Raw genomic sequence first — 20,966 nt, 5'->3', positions numbered from 1 at the left:
GTGCATGGATCCGGTGCTTTCCCCTCTCAGAGCGAGCGGTATGCACATTCTACTATCTGGACGATTGGCTGATTCTAGCCCATTCACGAGATGTGCTTTTTTGTACATAAACCGCTTGGATCTATAAGCGGTGTCCTTAGCCCTAGTGGCTTTTCTGCCACAGGTGGAACATCGACATGTGCTGATTTACACCGACAACATGTCCGTGGTTTCGTACATAAATCGCCAAGGAGGCGTGCACTACAGAGCCCTTTTCGAGCAGGCTGCAAGCCTCCTATTATGGGCGGATCATCATCTACTCTCTATCAGAGTGACACTTATCCCTGGTCTCCTAAACTGCGGAGCGGACATGCTTTTGAGGAACAGGATTTCTCACAGGGAGTGGAGACTGCATCCCAGTTTGGTTTGAATGATTTGGGACTGCTCCGTGAGAGCGGAGGTGGATCTGTTTGCTTTGAGCGAGAACACACATTGCCGATGTTCTCATTCCCCGCTGATTGGAGAAGCTCAGATGTCTGTACAGTCATGACCAAAAGTTTTGAGAATTACATAAATATTAGTTTTCAAAACGTTTGCTGCTAAACTGCTTTTAGATCTTTGTTTCAGTTGTTTCTGTGATGTACTGAAATATAATTACAAGCACTTCATACGTTTCAAAGGCTTTTATCGACAATTACATGACATTTATGCAAAGAGTCAGTATTTGCAGTGTTGGCCCTTCTTTTTCAGGACCTCTGCAATTCGACTGGGCATGCTCTCAATCAACTTCTGGGCCAAATCCTGACTGATAGCAACCCCATTATTTCATAATAACTTCTTGGAGTTTGTCAGAATTAGTGGGTTTTTGTTTGTCCACCCGCCTCTTGAGGATTGACCACAAGTTCTCAATGGGATTAAGATCTGGGGAGTTTCCAGGCCATGGACCCAAAATTTCAACATTCTGGTCCCCGAGCCACTTAGTTATCACTTTTGCCTTATGGCACGGTGCTCCATCGTGCTGGAAAATGCATTGTTCTTCACCAAACTGTTGTTGGAAGAAGTTGCTGTTGGAGGGTGTTTTGGTACCATTCTTTATTCAGGGCAGAATTGTGAGTGAGCCCACTCCCTTGGATGAGAAGCAACCCCACACATGAATGGTGTCAGGATGCTTTACTGTTGGCATGACACAGGACTGATGGTAGCGCTCACCTTTTCTTCTCCGGACAAGCCTTTTTCCAGATGCCCCAAACAATCGGAAAGGGGCTTCATCGGAGAATATGACTTTGCCCCAGTCCTCAGCAGTCCATTCACTATACTTTCTGCAGAAGATCAATCTGTCCCTGATGTTTTTTTTTTGGAGAGAAGTGGCTTCTTTGCTGCCCTTCTTGACACCAGGCCATCTTCCAAAAGTCTTCGCCTCACTGTGCGTGCAGATGCGCTCACACCTGCCTGCTGCCATTCCTGAGCAAGCTCTGCACTGGTGGCACTCCGATCCCGCAGCTGAATCCTCTTTAGGAGACGATCCTGGCGCTTGCTGGACTTTCTTGGACGCCCTGAAGCCTTCTTTACAAGAATTGAACCTCTTTCCTTGAAGCTCTTGATGAACCTATAAATTGTTGATTTAGGTGCAATCTTAGTAGCCACAATATCCTTGCCTGTGAAGCCATTTTTATGCAACGCAATGATGGCTGCACGCGTTTCTTTGCAGGTCACCATGGTCAACAATGGAAGAACAATGATTTCAAGCATCACCCTCCTTTTAACATGTCAAGTCTGCCATTCTAACCCAATCAGCCTGACATAATGATCTCCAGCCTTGTGTTCGTCAACATTCTCACCTGAATTAACAAGATGATTACTGAAATGATCTCAGCAGGTCCTTTAATGACAGCAATGAAATGCAGTGGAAAGATTTTTTTGGGATTAAGTTAATTTTCATGGCAAAGAAGGACTATGCAATTCATCTGACCACTCTTCATAACATTCTGGAGTATATGCAAATCGCTATTATAAAAACTTAAGCAGCAACTTTTCCAATTTCCAATATTTATGTAATTCTAAAAACTTTTGGCCAAGACTGTACATACTAAAATGAGGAGTGTTCGCATAACTGCTGTGATAAAGATATCGACTCAGCAAGCTGCCCCGTGACGAATGTTCCAATGTTTTCTGCAGCACAGACTAGATAACAGGAGCCTATCATCAGTGTTAAAGGTTTATGTGGCCGCTTTTGCTTCATTTTGTTCCCCGGTTAACCCTCTGGGGCCTGAGGGTGTTTTGGGGGCCTAGAGAAGTTTTGACATGCCCTGATATTTGTGTTTTTTTCAGTAGCTTATAAACATATAAATGGCTAAAATCTAATAACACTGTAATCAGCACAAACTGGGCTTCAATAATATGTGAGCAGCATGTATGTACATGATTGTGTTTTTGAGAAAGCAATGTTTATGTGTGGTTGGTGAAAAACTATATTTTTTAAAGGCCATAAAACACATTCAGAGCATTGGTTTACATGACTTGTAGTCTAGAGTTTTTGCTTCAAAATGATGTGAAAATCATCTTGTTTACTCATTCACAGAAAACAATATATTGATTTAAATTTTCTAAGAGACTTTTTGGGTAGAAAGGGTATATGCGAGAAGGCATCAACTATCATGAATATTAGTGTGTTTCACACCTGAGAAGACAAAGGCCCGCATAATGAGCTGCATAATGAGCCTTTCAGGCAGGTGTGTGATTGAGAGAGGAGTTACAAGAAAGAATGTGAGGACAATTTTTTTTTTATATTTGTTGTTTGTAGTTTATTTAGAATATATTTAACTATCACACAAAATAACTTCAGAAGTTATTAATAACACAGAAGACACAATCAGGGCAAAACTGTGCAAAAAAAAAGTGTAAACAGGAAGAGTGCAAGATAAAAAAAGGGTGTAAGGTTTGTAGAGGCCCACAAACCTACTCTCTCACATAGTACACAGAATTGAACAGCTATATATCTTTGTGCCACTCAAGGAAACAGTTCCTTTTCAGCTGAACACACAAGTGAACATCACATGCCTGGCAGAAGATTCATAACTGATAATAAATTGCATCACTGATAAGAATGGATGTGCGTATATGTCTGTCGATGGGTCACTTATCGGTGATATTTACAGCATTCTGATACATTTACACCTCGGACCATCGCAAATGCCAATAGCCGGGTATAACGCATTTAAAACATTTACCACATCAGAGATAAGTTGGTGAACAATTTCACCATTTGGAAAAATGTAGTCTAAACAATCCACGCTTTGTACAACATTAAAAAATATAGCCTAAGTGGCCGGTAAAGAGATTTCATATTACCAATTTTACTCTGAAAAGCTGATTTTAGTCTGACAATAGCCTGTTTGGAAACATCCAAATTTAGATATAAAATAGGCTATAGCTGAGCAACATTTAAAATCATGAAGGTAATAATAAAAGGCTTACTCGTCAGGAATTATATCCTCCACTGGGTCCAGACGTTCTTCAAAATGCAAACATTTGTCATCCGAGTCATGTTCTTCCTCTGAGGAGAAAGTAGCATCTTCGTCGCTGTCCAGAATCATCAGAAGTGCTTCTTCACCCGTGTAGCATGCCATCATGCAAACGCGCAGAAAAAGTAAGTAATTTTATGATGAAGCTTGACGTTTTATGCCATTTCTTGGGGGCGTGTACATGATTACCTGAATCACCTCAGTTCATTTCCATACGAACAGGGCGCTCAGAGCGAGGCGGGAACACATTATCTATAATGAGTCGATACAGGAGAAACCGGACAACTCCTTACTTTCATACGGATTACATAAAAATAGATTATTTGTTTTTGACTTGAACTGGTTAATTTAATGGTTAGTTTACATTTCAAGCTTCCTATTCATATATTTATCTTGTCTTTGAGGCAAGTATTCGCTGAGATTCAGGTTGTTTTATTCATGTGTCTGTGAAGAGAGGTGACCGAGACCGAGATGGCAGAGAACGCACTCTGGTTATTTTCTTTATTCTACAAAAGCACAGCGTTTTGTTGTTATTAGGAGTGTATACAAACAAAAGTAGACCCTTTACAGATTTGATTGATGTATTGCTCTTATCTGTACGATCAAAACTGTAAGTATAATTTAAGTTCTTTTGGGCCTTATCAGGAGATTATGCCACAAAACGCATATCTGCGTTTGTCGGCCCCTAAGGGTTAACGGGCAATCGTTCAGGAAGCATGCGCTGGTGATCAGATTTCTCATGGGAGCGAGGAGACTTCATTCCCCACACCCACCTTCAGTGCCACCGTAGGACCTAACGCTGGTTCTAAAAGCTCTCTCTCTGCCCCCGTTTAACCCCTTGGAATCTGCTGCTATGAGAAAGCTCTCCCTCAAAGCTGCTCTGCTTCCTGCCCTTGCCTCAACTAAGCGCATGGAAGATTTGCATGTGCTCTAAGTGGATGATGATTGTATTCGCTTTGGGTCTGGGGACTGCAGTGTTACTCTCCGACCCAAACCCAACTGCGTGCCTAAAGCTATCCCTACCCCCTTTAAGGTGCAGGTAATTTCTTTGCTTGTTTTGTCTGTGGAGCCATCAAGCTCACATGACACAAAGGACCAGAGCACCATTTGCCCTGTCAGGCTGCAGTTACTGTTACTGCATGTGCTGTTGACACTGTGCAGGACTATGTAAATTTTTTATTATGTGCTTTGTACTGTTGCTATACTTGCACTAAGCACAGTTTGTTACCACGTGTGCTATGTAAATTTTTATATGTGCTTGTGCCAGTTGTTACCACATGTAGCTGTTGACACTGTTTAGGTTTATGTGCATTTTCATGTGCTTATTACGTTGCTGTTTCTGCCTGTTGTTCACTGCAGTGCAGTTGCTTGTGCATTTTTATGCAAATTCAGTATACCTAAGCAAAAGATGCTCAGTGGTCTAGCCTTGCCTATCAGCTACGAGATTTCCTAACGGGCGTTGTTATTGGTTGGGAATGTTTGTTGTTCTAGCCCATGCTTGGTGTAGTCTTAGCCTTTGTTTGGCCTGATCTTCACCACTCTCACGGCGGGATTGTATACCGTTCGCACATGTGATTCTCGCAATGTAGAGTGAACACTCAATAGGGAACGTCTCCATTTACTGTTGTAACCTTGGTTCCCTGAGAGTGGGAACGAGACATTGCGAAGATCGCTGTGCTCGCTGCTCGATCAGTAATGCAGTGTTCAGTCTCAGATTCTGACGCAATTGCCGCTCTCGCCGCATTTATACTGCCCGCCAAGCCTGTCAGTATTTACATGTGATTATTGAACTGGCATTATCCTATAAGACTTCAGGTAATTGGAGAAGGGGAGGAGTTCCCATATGAGATTCTTCACACTCATGGAACCAAGGTTACGGCAGTAACCAGCGATGCTCTCTATAGCTCTCGCGGTACTTTGATATCCTACACCGATCGGTCTGTGCAGCCCTGCATCAAGTCAAACACTCCTACTAGTTTATGCCACCGCCCACAGACATGGCTCACATGTGAGGCTGTAGTGTGTAAGTGTCTGTCCCCCATAGATGTTAAGGCCAGGTTTACACTAGTGCATTTTTGTTTTAAAACGTCCTCGTCCATACTGCAATTTCCCCTTAATTTCAGAAAAGATCTCTGTCCACACTACACAGCCGAAAACCACCACTGAGTGTTTGGAATGACTTCCAAATTGCGATCTAATGTATGTTTTGGCTATAAAATGTTGCTGAAATATGTTATTTGTAGATTATTTTCTCATGTAAACACCCTGTATTGTTATGAAAATAGTCAGAATCTCATGTAAATCACATACAAATCATATACTGTCATAGTTGCGTTTATTAGGTTCATGTTTCATCCGTAGTGGTTTTTCTGGGTTTCTTGTGTACAGAACCAAACGCAGAAGTGTAAGGGACATTCGTTATAAGAGACAGGGCAGGATTTATTGTGTTGGTAACATTTTGTTACTTTGTGCTTTTTTTTGTTCCTTTGTGCAGTGGCTAAGGAGATAAGTTTTTGACAAATTTTTTTGAATAAAGTTTTTAATTTAAATTATTTTATTTTAGGTAATGTTATCTGGTTAAATCAGATTACATAAATTTCTAATAAAAAAAGTATCGTTCACGAACCGGTATCGAAGTCAAGGTATCGGTATTGATATCGAAAATGTTTAAACGATACCCAGCCCTATTTGTGCTGTTGATCATGTGACTAATTGTACAGACTGACAGATGCTTCTGCTTCCACTGAAGTGCAAGATGCTCTTTGGATAATCTCAAATCATGCTAAAGAACATTAACTTCAGACAAAAACTTATTGCAGCTCTAGAGCATGATCATTTTTCAATTACAATTTTCATTCAAATTGCTGTGCTGATAATGTACTTAATGAAAAAAACAACAAAAACAAATGTAAAAAGACAAAGCATTTTTTACTTGTAGACATTTGAACAAAGAGAAGGAGAGAGAAAGTACAAAAACAGGATGAAAGAACAAGCATAAGTAATAAGAAGGGGAACAGGATGTGGTGTTGTTCTGAGCTGTCACTTGAGAAGTGACACCATACTATCAGGGAGCAGAGACTTGACCTCTGCTATAAATACTAGAGCGACACAGGATGCACAGAGTCATAAAAACACACCATAACACTGCCTCACATTCTTTCTCATTTTCAGTCTTCATCACACACACACACACACACACACAAAAACATACAACCATGCAATATAATTAAACAATAAAATGAAACAATATAATCAAATTATGATCAAACTGCAGTCACAAAGAGCAATTTTCAGCTTATTAGGGCCCAAGCCGCTTAATTTAATCATCCCCATGTCATCCAAGATGTTCATGTTTTTCTGTCTTCAGTCGCAATGAAATTAAGGTTTTTGAGGAAAACATTCCAGGATTTTCTTCCATATAATGGACTTAATTTACTTATGTGCATTTGTGGTTAAAAAGTATATACATTTAAAAAAAATTTAAGAAAATGACTGAACATTTCGCTAGATAAGACCCCTATTCTTTGGCTGTGATCGTGTAGAGCCCTTTAAAGCTGCATTGAAATTGAGGTATCCGGACTAGGCTAACGGCTAACCCACACAAGCCATTTATCCCCACCATCGTACTGGCTAACGTACGCTCTTTGGAAAATAAACTGGACTACATCCGATTACTACACTCAACTCAGAGGACTGTAAAAAACTGTTGTGTTTTTATGTTCACGGAAACATGGCTTAGCAACAGCGTTCCAGACGGCGCTATTCAGCTCGATCAGCTGACGTGCTATCGAGCGGACATTGCTCTCGTTGTGGGAGGTAAAACCTGCAGTGATGGGCTTTGTGTTTACATCAATGACGCGTAGTGCCGCGATGCTGTTGTGGTCTGCAAACACTGCTCATCCCTGGTGGAGTTTATGATTATTAAGTGCCGGCCGTTCTATCTACAGAGGGAATATACAGCCATACTGCTCGTTGCTGTATACATTCCTCCAAACAACAACAACAGGAACGATGCACTAAATGAACTGTACCAGCACATCAGTGAGCAGCAGACAGCCCACCCTGATGCTTTTTTCATCATAGCTGGGTATTTCAACCATGCAGACTTAAAGAGTGTGTTTCCAAAAATACACCAACACATTAACTTTCCAACAAGAGGTAAAAACATTATAGACCACACAGAGAGGAGCTTACAAAGCCCTCCCCCTCCCCCACCTTGGTGCCTCAGACCACATGACTGTCATGCTAATGCCTGCATACAGACCACTCGTTAAAGTTGCCAAACCAGTTCACAAACAAATTCAAGTGTGGCCAGAAGGATCGTCAGAGGCTCTTCAATACTGTTTTGACACAACTGACTGGAATATGTTTAAGCAGGCTGCCACATACAATAACAGCACAGACTTTCAAGAGTACTCAGAGACTGTCACTGCCTTCATCACCAAGTGTATTGATGATGTAACAGTCACAAAGACCATCACTGTCCGGGCCAACCAGAAGCCGTGGATGACAGGGGAGGTCTACAGACTCCTGAAGACGCGGAACGCTGCCTTCAGAACTGTAGATGAGGTGGGCCTGAGGACAGCTAGGGCCAACCTATCCCGCGGCATCAGACAGGCTAAGAGACAGTACTCCAGGAGGATAGCCCATCATTTCAGCGACAGCAGAGACACTCTGAGCCTGTGGCAGGGGATACAGACCATTATGGACTACAAGCCCCCACCGCGGACCTGGGACAGCAACATCTCCCTGCTGAACGAGCTGAATGCCTTCTTAGCTCGCTTTGAGGAACAAAACAGCACCACTGCACAGAAGACTCCACCTCCTCCCAGTAACCAGGTGATGATGCTGACCCCAGACAGCGTGAGGAGATCCTTCAGCAGGATCAATGCACGCAAAGCTCCATGTCCTGACAACATCCCTGGGCGTGTACTGAGAGACTGTGCAGTGGAACTCACTGATGTCTTCACAGACATTTTCAACATCTCACTTAGTCAGGCTGTTGTTCCCACATGCTTCAAAGCTACCACCATCATTCCAGTCCCGAAGAAGCCATCTCCATCCTGCTTCAATGACTACCGTCCTGTTGCACTTACTCCCATCCTCATGAAGTGCTTCGAACGGCTAGTCATCCACCACATCAAGTCTGCCCTCCCCCCCTCCCTGGACCCCTTCCAGTTTGCATATCGGTCCAACCGCTCGACTGATGATGCCATCACAACTGCCCTCCACTCAGCACTCACACATACAGACAAAAAGGACTCATACGTCAGAATGCTGTTCATAGACTTCAGTTCAGCATTCAACACAATCATACCTCAACAGCTCATTAACAAACTGGTCCAGCTGGGACTCAACACTTCGTTGTTCAACTGGCTGTTGGACTTTCTGACTGGAAGACCTCAGGCAGTATGGGTCGGCAGCAACACATACAGCACCATCACACTGAACACTGGGGCCCCCCAAGGATGTTTGCTGAGCCCCCTCCTCTTCACTCTGCTGACCCACGACTGCACACCACCACACAACTCCAACCTCTTTATTAAGTTTTCGGATGACATGACTGTGGTGGGTCTTATTAGCAACAGAGATGAGACAAACTACAGGAGTACTACAATCTACAGGCCGAGAGGTGCATTGACAACAATCTCTCTCTGAATGTGGAGAAGACGAAGGAGATTGTTGTTGACTTCAGGAGAGTGCACACTCGGCATTCTCCTCTGAACATCAATGGTGCGACTGTGGAGACAGTGAGCAGCACCAAGTTCCTGGGTTTGCACATCACAGAGGACCTCTCCTGGACCGACAACACCGCAGCACTGGCCAAGAAAGCACAGCAGTGTCTCTACTTCCTCCGCAAACTGAGAAGGGCTAGAGCCCCGGCCCCCATCATGTGCACCTTCTATAGAGGCCCCATAGAGAGCATCCTGACTAGCTGCATCACTGTGTGGTATGGCACCTGCAACGCGTCCTGCCGGAAGACTCTTCAACGCATACCCACACCACATGACATTTACGGAACCTGTCTTACTTGCAAAGGCCTCTGCGTTGCAGGTTATCCCACACACCCGTCACACAGCTTCTTCAGCAGACTGAAGGACAGCTTCATTCATCAGGCTGTCAGTCTTCAGCTGCCATCAGAGGCCAGGACCAGAGAGGAAGGACAGCTTCATTCATCAGGCTGTCAGGAAGCTGAAATCGCTCCCGAACTTGCCCCCACTTCCATCTTCTGCCCGAGGGACCACTGAACTATGTGCCCCCCGGTCCCACATCCCCAGGTGTGTACATGCACCAGTTGTGACATGCACCAGGTGTGACATGCACCAGTTACTTTGTGCAGCTACTACATCTTCCATCAGTTAAATAAAAGAACTGCTCTCTGAGCCCTTTGTCACTTTAATCAGACTGAATAAGCTTTTTTTTGCACTACAATCTGTATCTGCACTGTTTGTTCACCTCACTGGTTTGCACTCTGCCATGTGCCTTGCACTGCTTTATTTAACTTTATTTTATTTTTATTATTTTTTTTTACATGCCCTTATTTGTATAGTTATATTTTAGATTTGATCTGTATCTATCTGGATTTTTAGGCTGTACTGTTAGTGTTATCTGTATGCACCATGGGTCTGAGAGTAACGCAATTTCAATTCTCTTTATGTATGTACTGTACATGTGGAAGAATTGACAATAAAGCAGACTTGACTTGACTTGACAAGCGAAACTATAATTTTATTATATCTTTAAAGAGCATTGTCCAAATTCCTCAAAAATTTTTTACATACAGAGAGCAAGTCATTTTGAAGAAATATGCTTAGTTTCATGAATTTTTGATGCTCTTGGGATAAACAGAAAATTGAATGTTAGTTAATAAAAATGTTAGTTAATAAAAATGTTCATGTTAGTTTCCAGTAAATTAATTAATTTTAACATATTCAACTTTAAATTTTAAATAACAAAGTATAAGTAAATTTTAAACTTAATATTAACAAAGATTCATAAATGCTATATAAATATTGTTCATGTTAACGATAGTTATTAAACGGCTCTGTGGAATACTTGATTTTGACTGGGCTCATTAAAAAATTTGATCCATTGTAATAAAAAAGATAAAAGATTACCCACAGCGCGACATTCCAAGGTACTGTAAGTATTATCCCTTAATAAATAACAACCGGTAAAATGTTGATGACACAGCCTAATCTGGGTAACTGAAATCGGAACCTGACTCTTAGCTAGGAACAGTTTTCTACTAGAAAGCCTTCAAGAAACTGACCTTTTAATTATTGAGATGAGGTAGAGTTTTCTCCAGCTCTGCTAGCAGGTTGCTGTTGTGTTAAATAGTGTTTTTAACTCCACAATCCTTCAATAACAGCTTTTTGCTAAGCTTATAGTATGTGCAATGTAGGTATTTCTTAGACAATCTATGTTATTGTGTCACCTAACAAAACCTCAAAGATTGATTAAAACAGAGTTCCTTGTAAAAATAATAATAAAAAAAACCTTCAGCCTCTCTTTTAAATGTCCAATACTAAGTATTAATTGTATTAATAAATCACCATGTTGAAGGCAAGCCTAAAAAACAACAAAAAAACCAAAACAAACTAAAAATTGCATAAAAAAATCAACAAATTGTTTTGAAAAGGACCATGTTGAAGTTGCAACCCAAAAAGTAACATAAATAGAACAGACTTGGGTCCATACACAATAGATACTAGAAAGTGGCTCTGAGCAGCCATAACAACATTGATTCACTATTAAATGTGTAATCCAATGCCTGGTAATCAGTCATACTTCAGCATCCATCAGCTCGATGTGCAGCTTGGGGACTAGCTGCTGTTTTGTGCAATGTAGCATTTCTTAGATGATGTTTTATTGTCTCCTAACCTAACCTAACAAGATTGCATCAAGACAGAGTTGCCATTTAAATCCCCTTATTAAAATGTATTTTTGTAATTTTGAACTCATTTGCTGTATATTGTTTTGCTACTCAGTTCAACAGATAACTAAAACTAAAATAGACTCAAGGACACACAGCTTTTTATTTGCTAAATATCACAACACACAAATTAAAATAATTAAACCCACAAAGTAACAAAAACACAATAAATCATTTCAATCACACAAAATACCACCACAACATGATTAAGACCCTTGACATAAAGCTAACACTTGGGTCCATCACACAAAGAGATAATTATGTGGCTTCAGGAGTCCTAACGAGGGAGATGATTATGTGGGCTGTCAAATGATTTATCACGATTAATCACATCCAAAATAAAGGTTTTGTTTACATAATATATGTGTGGGCACATGTGTATATAGGAACCAAAATAAAATACCATGTGCTTGTACACAAAAGAAGAACATGTTTATGTTGGCCATTAAATATATTTATACAATAATATAAAATATAAGAATATAAATATATAAATGTATATACATGTAAAGCATTCTAGCCACATATATAACCAATGTGTGTGCATAGCACATACATAAATATACCCTGTACAATACATATATTATGTAACCAAAACTTTTTATTTTGGATGAACATTAATCGTGAGTAATCCGGTGACAGACACGAAAAACTGATTATGATTCATATTCAAATGCAAATGCAATGCCTGATGGCCCAGTGGACATTACAATTTCAAATAAAGTCATGTTTAAAAGGTAGCAGGCTGTTATTGCATGGGGTTTCCAATTTTAAATAAAAACTTCTTCTTAATGAATAAATGTAAATGTAATGCATGTTCTGAATGTACACTGCTTTATAGGGTTACATCAATTCACTGAGTTCCTGTCTAAGTGAGTGGCTTTTGACCACAATAAACTATGCTGTTGACCAGAGGTTACATCAATTCACTGAAGTCTAGATACGTCTGAGTAAGATCTGCAAAATTTACTAAATTAAAATAGGGCCAGTGTCATTTGTTGTTATGACTTTAGTCCACTGTGGTGGCTGAGGTGATTGACATGTGAGCTAAGGGTGAGTGATGCTCCAGTAAATGGCTTCTTATTTTCAGAAGAAACATTTCCACTGAGGTTAGGAAGTAAAGGCGAAGGCTAATCCGGAATTCAGGAACATCTAGGCAGAGTAGGAAGTTTGGATTACCCTTAGTGATGTTTTCAAATTTAGTGTGTGACGTGTGCATGCCTGCGTTGCTGGAACAGAGAAAATTGTGAGGTGGGCCTCACATAAAAATGAGCCCATTTATCCAAAAAGAAAGAAGCACAGAGAGAGACTTTCTGTCTTCAGACAGTTTGATTTCTGTCCAAATGAATACATGAAACATATGAGTTACTGTTGTGCGAGGAAACTAGCAATAAATCATGGTCAACACAAATGTTTGTCTCTTGTGCATATCTGAGATTGGTAGTAGTTGTCACACTAGGATTAAGGCATTACATCCAGGTGGGTCAGCAGTGTGTTAATGAAAAATACACAAATATTAACCCAGTACTGAGGGTAAAAGATCGCTCAAAAGAACCTCATAAAGAGATTTTTAAGATTCACTTAGTCCTAGTGAAGGTTTGGTACTTTTGCATCTAACCGCATCAGGCTTAGTGGGTGCAAAAGAAGAATACCTAACAGGATTGAAATAAGTTTTCTACATGAACAAAGATAAATCTCAAATAAAATGTAAAAACTTAAAGTTAATTTTTCATGATTTCAGGAACATTTCTACACATTTCATGAAAACAGACATACACACGCAACCAAATCCACACAAGAAACACTGAGTGCATTCATTCACTCACTTAAACATGCAGACTTTCTCCCCACAGGATACCCACAGTCAAACATAGCAATGTGTGTAAATGTGGGTCATGAGTAGTTAATTCTGTCCACTGTCTGGATGTCTGTCTAAGCATCCTATGGATTCAATATTCTATTACTTGCATTATATGTCTTTTTCTATGTAAAAGAGTCTTTGATGTTGTCAATATGTTAATATTGTTATAATATCTGACACAAATACACATACTCTAATGCTCAAATATGTCAACACGAAAAAGAACTAGTTCTTGCAACATCAAGCTTAAAAATGTATGAATTTCTTTGTATTAGTCTCAGGCCCATATAACAAAACATATAGCAAACCAAGTGGCAATTATTATCGTACCAGGAAACACAGCACAAGCACACTTCTGAAGCTAAACAATGCACAAATAAAGATTATACTGACTAAGAAAGTTAATATTTATATTGTTCAAAAATAATACAAATAATTTGGACACTTTAATGTTGAAATGTTAGTGGAACATAAATAATGTATTTATAGTTAATGTGACAAACTATGTACATATACTACACTCCCCATTACATCAGTTTTTTAATACAATACAATGGCTCCGAAAACTAATGTTACTTCTGAAAAATAGTCTAGAATCATCTGCATGTACAGATGCTACTTGCATTAATTAATTTATTTATTTATTTATTTTAAACACAATGAAATTCATACACTTTTAATTTTGACAAGTATACAAATCCAAACACCGGACATAAATAACAACAACAAAACAATGCAAAAGCTTACATTTACAACATGCCGTCAGACTTATTAAACAGTATCAATGAAAGAGGTAAATAAAGTATAGGATCAGACAGTGTAGCATTTTTTTACTCTCCACTAGAGGTGTGCGATATGACCAAAATCTTATTTCACGGTATGAGAAATTTTATTTCATGATAACAATATGTACTGAAACACATCCGGTTTTCATCCAACTGTTTTACATTTATTGAACATATAACCGACTGTGTTTGCTTGAATTCTTTACACAACGGGCATTACTGTGTGCGTATCTGGCCATTCAAGCACAATAAAACATGAAAGAGATCTGTTTTTGAGATCGCATGCTGTCGAGAGAGGGGCTTTCAGTGCACGCGCTTCGGTTGTGCGTGTCAGTCAGGGCGAGCACTGCATTTAGTTCTTTTTCACTGCTCATTGCATTAATAGCGTCAATTTTCACAAGGCTCGTCTCTCTCTGAAAAATGAGGTGTGCTGTGATTGGCCAGCTATCCAGCGTGTTGTGATTGGCCGAATGCCTGAAGCGTGAGACGGAAATGTTACGCCTCTTAACATATTGTGAAGCCTTGTCTGACCGGAGCGATGAGACAAAAACATAAAAGCCATTATAAAGATGATATAAACATGATTTCTAGTCGTGTTTTCTTTTGGAAGGCAAAAACAAAGTAGCTTTCTCAACAGAACAACGTCACACACTGCAGCCTTGAGTGAGAAGAGGCCGGAGGCCTTGAGTGAGCCGCGGTCTAGAGTAAGCCGCGGCCGGCTTGAGTGAGCAGAGCCGGGTGGCTTGAGGCAGATTCTACGAAGGAGCGTACCTTGGTCTTGCAGCAACCACATGTGACGACCCCGGGCTGGACGCTGCTTCGTCTGCGATTGAAAAGCGATTCGGCGATCCACAGTGCAAAGTTGATGTATTTCCTCAGCATCCTCTTTTGGAAGGCCAAACAAAGTAGTTTTGCTTTCACAGTGAAACACACAGCGTCTATACGACATGGCGGCAGTGGCAACAACAATACTACAATGTGAATAAAAGGTACGCCTTCTTTCTTTGCGTGAACATCTGGGCGGCGTTATGCAAATCTTCCCACATACTGACGTAGATATGTGGTGTCATGTCATAAAAAAAAGATCCATTTCAGCGTGGCGATGATGAGTCTCAATTTTTATAAAGAATATCTCTTTGTATTTGCAACTTCACAGATCTTCTTTATTCACCAAGAGCTTGTAACACTCCAAAGAGAAAGGAAAATTTGAAATCGCATCATATGACCCCTTTAATGTATTGAGGGGTTTTCCCTTTTCAGTTGCTATGCAACAAATGCATTTACTCTGATATGAAGTGTCCTGTCCAAGTAAACAATATGCAATACTTTTTCATTTAGAAACACATACAGTGGAACTCACAAACAACAAGTCCCAATATGCACTGCAATCATTGATCTTTCTCTCTATCAGTCCTTTGACACACATACTAAAGCAGCGCACAAACTCTCCTTCACAAATGCCTTGTATGGTCTTTTTTCCACTGAAGTCTGGCTTCAGGTAAACTGTAAACATAATGGGCCAAGGAAGTCTCTCCAAATGCCAGAGCTGATATTGAGCAGGGCTCATCTCATCTACTCACTCCATGCTATTAGGCGGGACTTAATTGTGCATGTCATTTATATAAATTGCTCTGTAATATTTTTAAATAGGTTTAAACACACTGGATTCTACTATGTCTGTTTCTCTTGCAATACAGAATGATGATTTATGAATATGTTCCTGGATCTCCATATACAAAAATCTGAGGAGTAAGTGATTGTGTTTGTGTGTATGTGCATGTATGTGTTTCGAATTGCTGAAAGTGTTGCCTTCCTCTTAAGTAGCTTTTTTCCACTGCTATTTACAGAAACAGCCAAGCAGAAACAATGTTTGTCTATGTATACTCTAAAGAGTAAACCTTGGGAACTAATTCAGTGGTTGTAAACATCTGGGAGGAATGAATATAGAAGAATATGAGAACAAAGGACTCGAAGGCCTTTGTTGTTGCAATACCACTAAAAGTCAGCCAGTTCCAGCAAATGAGGATTGGCACTTTAAACATGTCCCAAGGCACCTTCATCAGAGGAAAACAAGGGTTGCTGGCATCAGAAAGACACTGGCATGAGCCACACTGAAGCAGGGAGCTCTGGCATACTTGTCCGTGAAGCAAAAAAGCAAACAAGATGTGTTACTTAATGTCTAAAATGGTTTTTATGCAACAACATTTTGGCTTTGAATGCTGTAATTCCAGCTTCAGTAGCTGGCTAAATTGTGGTAAAGCAAGCCAGAAAAAAAAACATATCAACAGCACAGTTTTTTCCACAAGAGACCCAGAAAGGCTATATTTAAAAGAACAGAGTGAAGAAAAAATCAATTGAAAAGTTATGTCTGTGGAGAAGAATGCTGAAAATCTAAAGTTACTTCGATTGTATTGAACAACAACCATTTTCAGCCTGGATACTTTTTGCAGGGAACACAGCTTTCCAGCTGTCAATGTGACCGAATTACAGGGAGGTTTTCTTTACTTTCTTAATCTGTCTGGCAAACAGCATACCACAGCACCCTCAGAAAGCAGATTTTCCTCTGTCTGTGCTCTATATAGGTTACATCTAATAGTTTGTGTGTCCTTACAATATCAGCAGAGTTTAATATAATGACTTGAGGCTCACTGTAAATATTTGAGGTTGAAAATGTCCCTTATAACCTAATGGCAGCAGTGCCTGTCAGAAAGTGGAGCTCTGTCAAGAAGTAACAGCATATTGTAAGTTCTCTTTTAAAAACTGGCTGATTAGAGAACAGTTTTGTTGGTTTCTCTTACAATGGTGGAAATCACAGAATGGGATAAGGACGTCGGTCCAGAGTCAGCGCGACAGGTTAGTATTAGCACAAGCTCTGGTTCAATCAGCGTTCCCCAAACACTCCCGGGTAGCCAGGAACGTGAAAACTACCAATTTCCACAGGATCAGACTTCCACAACCAAATCAGGGCTATCAGTTTTTCTTTATTTTGTTTCAGCTTACCTTTAGTCTTACAGCTCAGGAAAAAGCTTGAGGTTTGGACCATGACCAGAGGACAGCTCTCTAAAGCTATATGGCCACCATTCACTGCAACAGAACAAATGACTAACACAGAAACATGATACCTACATTACATGTAATGAAAATTGTACACATCCATGGTTGTGTGATATATATATTTTTCTAATCATGACCAATTTTATTAATAATAATAATTAGGGCTAAGTTGACAATATCAATTGCTCAATTTTAATCAGTCTTTATTTTGATGCACCAATATTGATTCTTAAATGCCAAGAATCCATAATTAGTCTACAGTTTTTTTTGTTTTTTGTCGATGTGTGAACAAAACTTCACTCAACATTATTTGTGCATTCCAACATATTAATCGCAATATGTTTTGAGCTTTGTTACTTTTGATATTAAACAAAGTTTCAGCTTTCCAATTCTGTCAATTTTATCATGAAATCCAAACAATAAATATAATTTTGTTACTCCTTAATGTGGAGTGACAACTCGCTGTAGCCAAATAAGTTGGTATTCAATCAATAGTATGAAACACTTGAACATATCATCTTTTTATCTTTACCAATTACAGCGTGAAATAAATATGAATGAAAATCAGAAAGTATGTTGAAAGAAAAAGTTATGACTTAAAACTTGAAATGTATCATCTCTCATGTAACCTTTCAATCAGGTTTTCAACTGCAGAAAGACAAAACGACTTGTAAACAATATGTAACAAAACATTACATTTACCTCATCAGGAAAGCCATTCAATGTCCATAACTTGCTAGTCAGCTAGAAAAAATGACTCTAGAAAAGATAATTTTGCTAAATACATGCACTATATTACATAGGCTATTCATTTTATGACTCATATTCATTAGATATTACAGTAAAAAATATATATTTAGTTATGTACCAACTGACTTGTTTCCCTGGACAATGAATGTACAGCTATTTAGTTAGTTGAGAGATCTTTTTTCCTTATGAAAATTAATGTACTGTACCTCATATATCCAAATGAACTGATATCGAATTGAATCAAGATCAGAAACAAATAGAAACAAGAGCTTGTAAAACAAATTAATTTGAGATTCTGTGTCACTACTTGGCCCTAATAAAAATGAAGATATTAAAACAAAAAGTATTTTAGCCAACACCTACGTAAAAACAAATGTCTATATGTCTAGAAAATGTATAAGTCCTGATGTAGGCTAATGGCCAAGATATAAAAGGCTTATTGATATGACAATAGGGAGCCAGTGAAGTTGTGCGTTCAAAGAGCAACATTTCCAGCAGCTATGGTCAATAATATGCTGTTTGCCAACAGTCTGCAAATGCAGAACTTCAATTAGACACAGCTTCTTAGTCATACGGTAACATCTAGATTTGTGTAGTGTACCACAAATCGTGGGCTCCCCCTCCCCCATGAACCATGTGATGGGGCCACAGTAGTGATGTCATGCTCAAGAGTTGGAAATGTTAAACCACTCAAAAAAAAAAAATTAAAAAAAATAACATGATACAAAACAAGACGGATGCAATTCTACAATGGAACGCTGTTCTCTAATCTTTCCTTTGCTTCACAGGGACATAGTTGAACTGACAAAGGCTGTCTTCACACTGCCTCTCAGACATGTCAATCAGCACAACTCTCTTTTCTGTCTGAATTAATAATAAACATTCAAATGTGTGATGCATTTATTTTTTGCTGTTACTGCAAATACATTTAGGCTGCATATTGTGTACTTGATGGTTTATGTGACGTATTTGTGAAGCAGAATAGTTATACATAGCAAATTTAACCATAATAAAATTGGCTCAAACTGCTGTGACTGCCCCCTCCCATTTAGGGTCAGGGCCCCTACTCAGTGGGAGGCTGCTAGGGTGTCTTGTATGCCTGTGTGTGTAGCATGAAAGCTTACAGCATGAAATATACATCTATAGCACCCTGGGCTAATGACCTGTCACTTTTATTCTGTATTTTGATGGATGTCGTGATCTGTGATTAAGTGTGGCAATGTAATTCTCAGCATGGACTTATTAATCACTATGTAGCAAATGACACATTCACACACACAGTAACAATGCTAGCTAACTAGCAAGAGTTGCAGCATCTAATTTTAAATATCACCTTGTGATCCCTGCACCCTAAATATACAATACAAACTAATTACCATGTATGTGCAATTTTCTTAAACCTTCACATTTTAGACTCTTCATGCGTGTCCCAATTGCATGTTTCTGATCCTAAAAAGCACATACTACTCACACACGACAGACACAGCAGGACTTTATGAATGACAGATTGGGTACTGTAATGGAAGCTCTCTACAGCCAGTGTTCGGAGAGGGTGTGGGAATGCTGTGAATTATGATGCCTTTCTCCATGTCAGGGGGAGCAGAAGGGGGCAGCAGTCTTTGAGCCCGCTCCAAAACAAACACAAGCGGATGGCTGACTCTCACACGACTGCGGCTATTCCGTTTCCATCTGCAGCCGTCTGCTGTGGGAAAGCTATAATTATTCAGCGTGTAGAGTCACTAACTTTACCCTTGCACTCTCATGTCTGCTTTACACACACACACAGATCTATGAACATAGGGAGAAACTGTCAACATACTAGTACATTACATGCACATGTATGTATAGACACCCGACAAGACATTAACAAGTGTTTGAGTTATTATTTTGGAGCATAAAACAAACAGCCAACATGAAGTTCACTGTGGATGCTGCGATAGACAAGACAGACAGACAGACAGTCAGACAGACAGACAAACAGATAAGTATATAGACAGATAGATCCTTCAAATATTTATAATATCCTGTTGGTTATGTTATATGATGAAATGTAATGCTGTGAATTAAACAGTGTCACATTTCTAAGAATGTATGGTTGTTTCTATGACAATATTAGGTTTCTGTGGCCTAACTGTATTCCTACAGTCTAATACTAACAACAGGTTCACAAAATAACACAGTCAATGAAAAGGTACTACGACACTATGGCACACCCACAGACATGCTCACACAGGATACATGCAGCGGAATGTAATCGGGGAAGGTTACTCAGAGACAAGTATCATAAAGAGGCTCACTGGGAAACGGTTGACAGGTGACATCCTGTTATGATGATACAATAACTGTGACATGATTGCAGCAGTTTGGCAGGAAGCTGACAAAGTTGAGGGACAGGGAAAATCCAACAGCCACTCTACTGCAGTGCAGAGAGCAATCGCTCCATGCCTGCTGACTGCATTCATGCAGATGTCAAATTAAGGACAAACCTGAGACATACGGTAAGTACAGCTTTACACTATGAGCCAGAATCAGACAGACATGGGAAATGAAACATGAAATGCTACCGGACAACAAAGACACACAGCTCATAGTTCAGATCAGAGAAGATTTTCTAACATGCTGAATTTTGACCAGTACATGACACTGCATATGACATTTAGAGAATATATTATAAAGTTGGGAACAAAAAGTCCTGTTAAATACTTTATACCCATAGTTCTGAATGAAAAAAGAGTGATGTGATTGATGGGAGAAGAGCAGATACTCACCTATTGCAGAGTTGATTCACGGCTCCATAGGAGTCACAGTCACAAGCCTGGCATCCACCGGTCCCATTGGTGAAATACGCATCAGCACATTCATCACAATGCTGACCAGTGTATCCAGTTAGACATTCACACTGACCTGTGGCAGAGTTACACGTATCTAGGTCCTTTGAACCCTCAGCACTACAGTTGCACTGATGTCCTGTGTGCAAGAGAGAAGAAAGATGAACAGCATGTTAGCCTTTCTTTCCAAAGTAAAAGATTTTAACTTCTTGGTGACAATTTTTTTGAGTAGATGCTGAAATTAGTCATGTA

The 20,966-nt window shown here is 39.7% G+C and overlaps 1 protein-coding gene across 1 annotated transcript in view; it reads right to left on the bottom strand.

The window, feature by feature from the left end:
- The window catches only part of LOC109075783 (multiple epidermal growth factor-like domains protein 9), a gene marked incomplete at its 5' end in the record, with an annotated part of 70,634 nt that extends 49,747 nt beyond the window's left edge, over positions 1-20,887 (bottom strand). Inside the window, one exon of the mRNA XM_042756280.1 lies at positions 20,655-20,887. Coding sequence (XP_042612214.1) covers positions 20,655-20,887 — 233 coding nt within the window. The remainder of the gene's footprint in view (positions 1-20,654) is intronic.
- Between the last annotated feature and the right edge of the window lie 79 nt (positions 20,888-20,966).

Source organism: Cyprinus carpio, chromosome A5 (genome assembly GCF_018340385.1).
Source record: "Cyprinus carpio isolate SPL01 chromosome A5, ASM1834038v1, whole genome shotgun sequence".
Taxonomy (NCBI): domain Eukaryota; kingdom Metazoa; phylum Chordata; class Actinopteri; order Cypriniformes; family Cyprinidae; genus Cyprinus; species Cyprinus carpio.
Note: the sequence above shows the minus strand (reverse complement) of the source record. Positions and strands in the feature narration are given on the sequence as shown.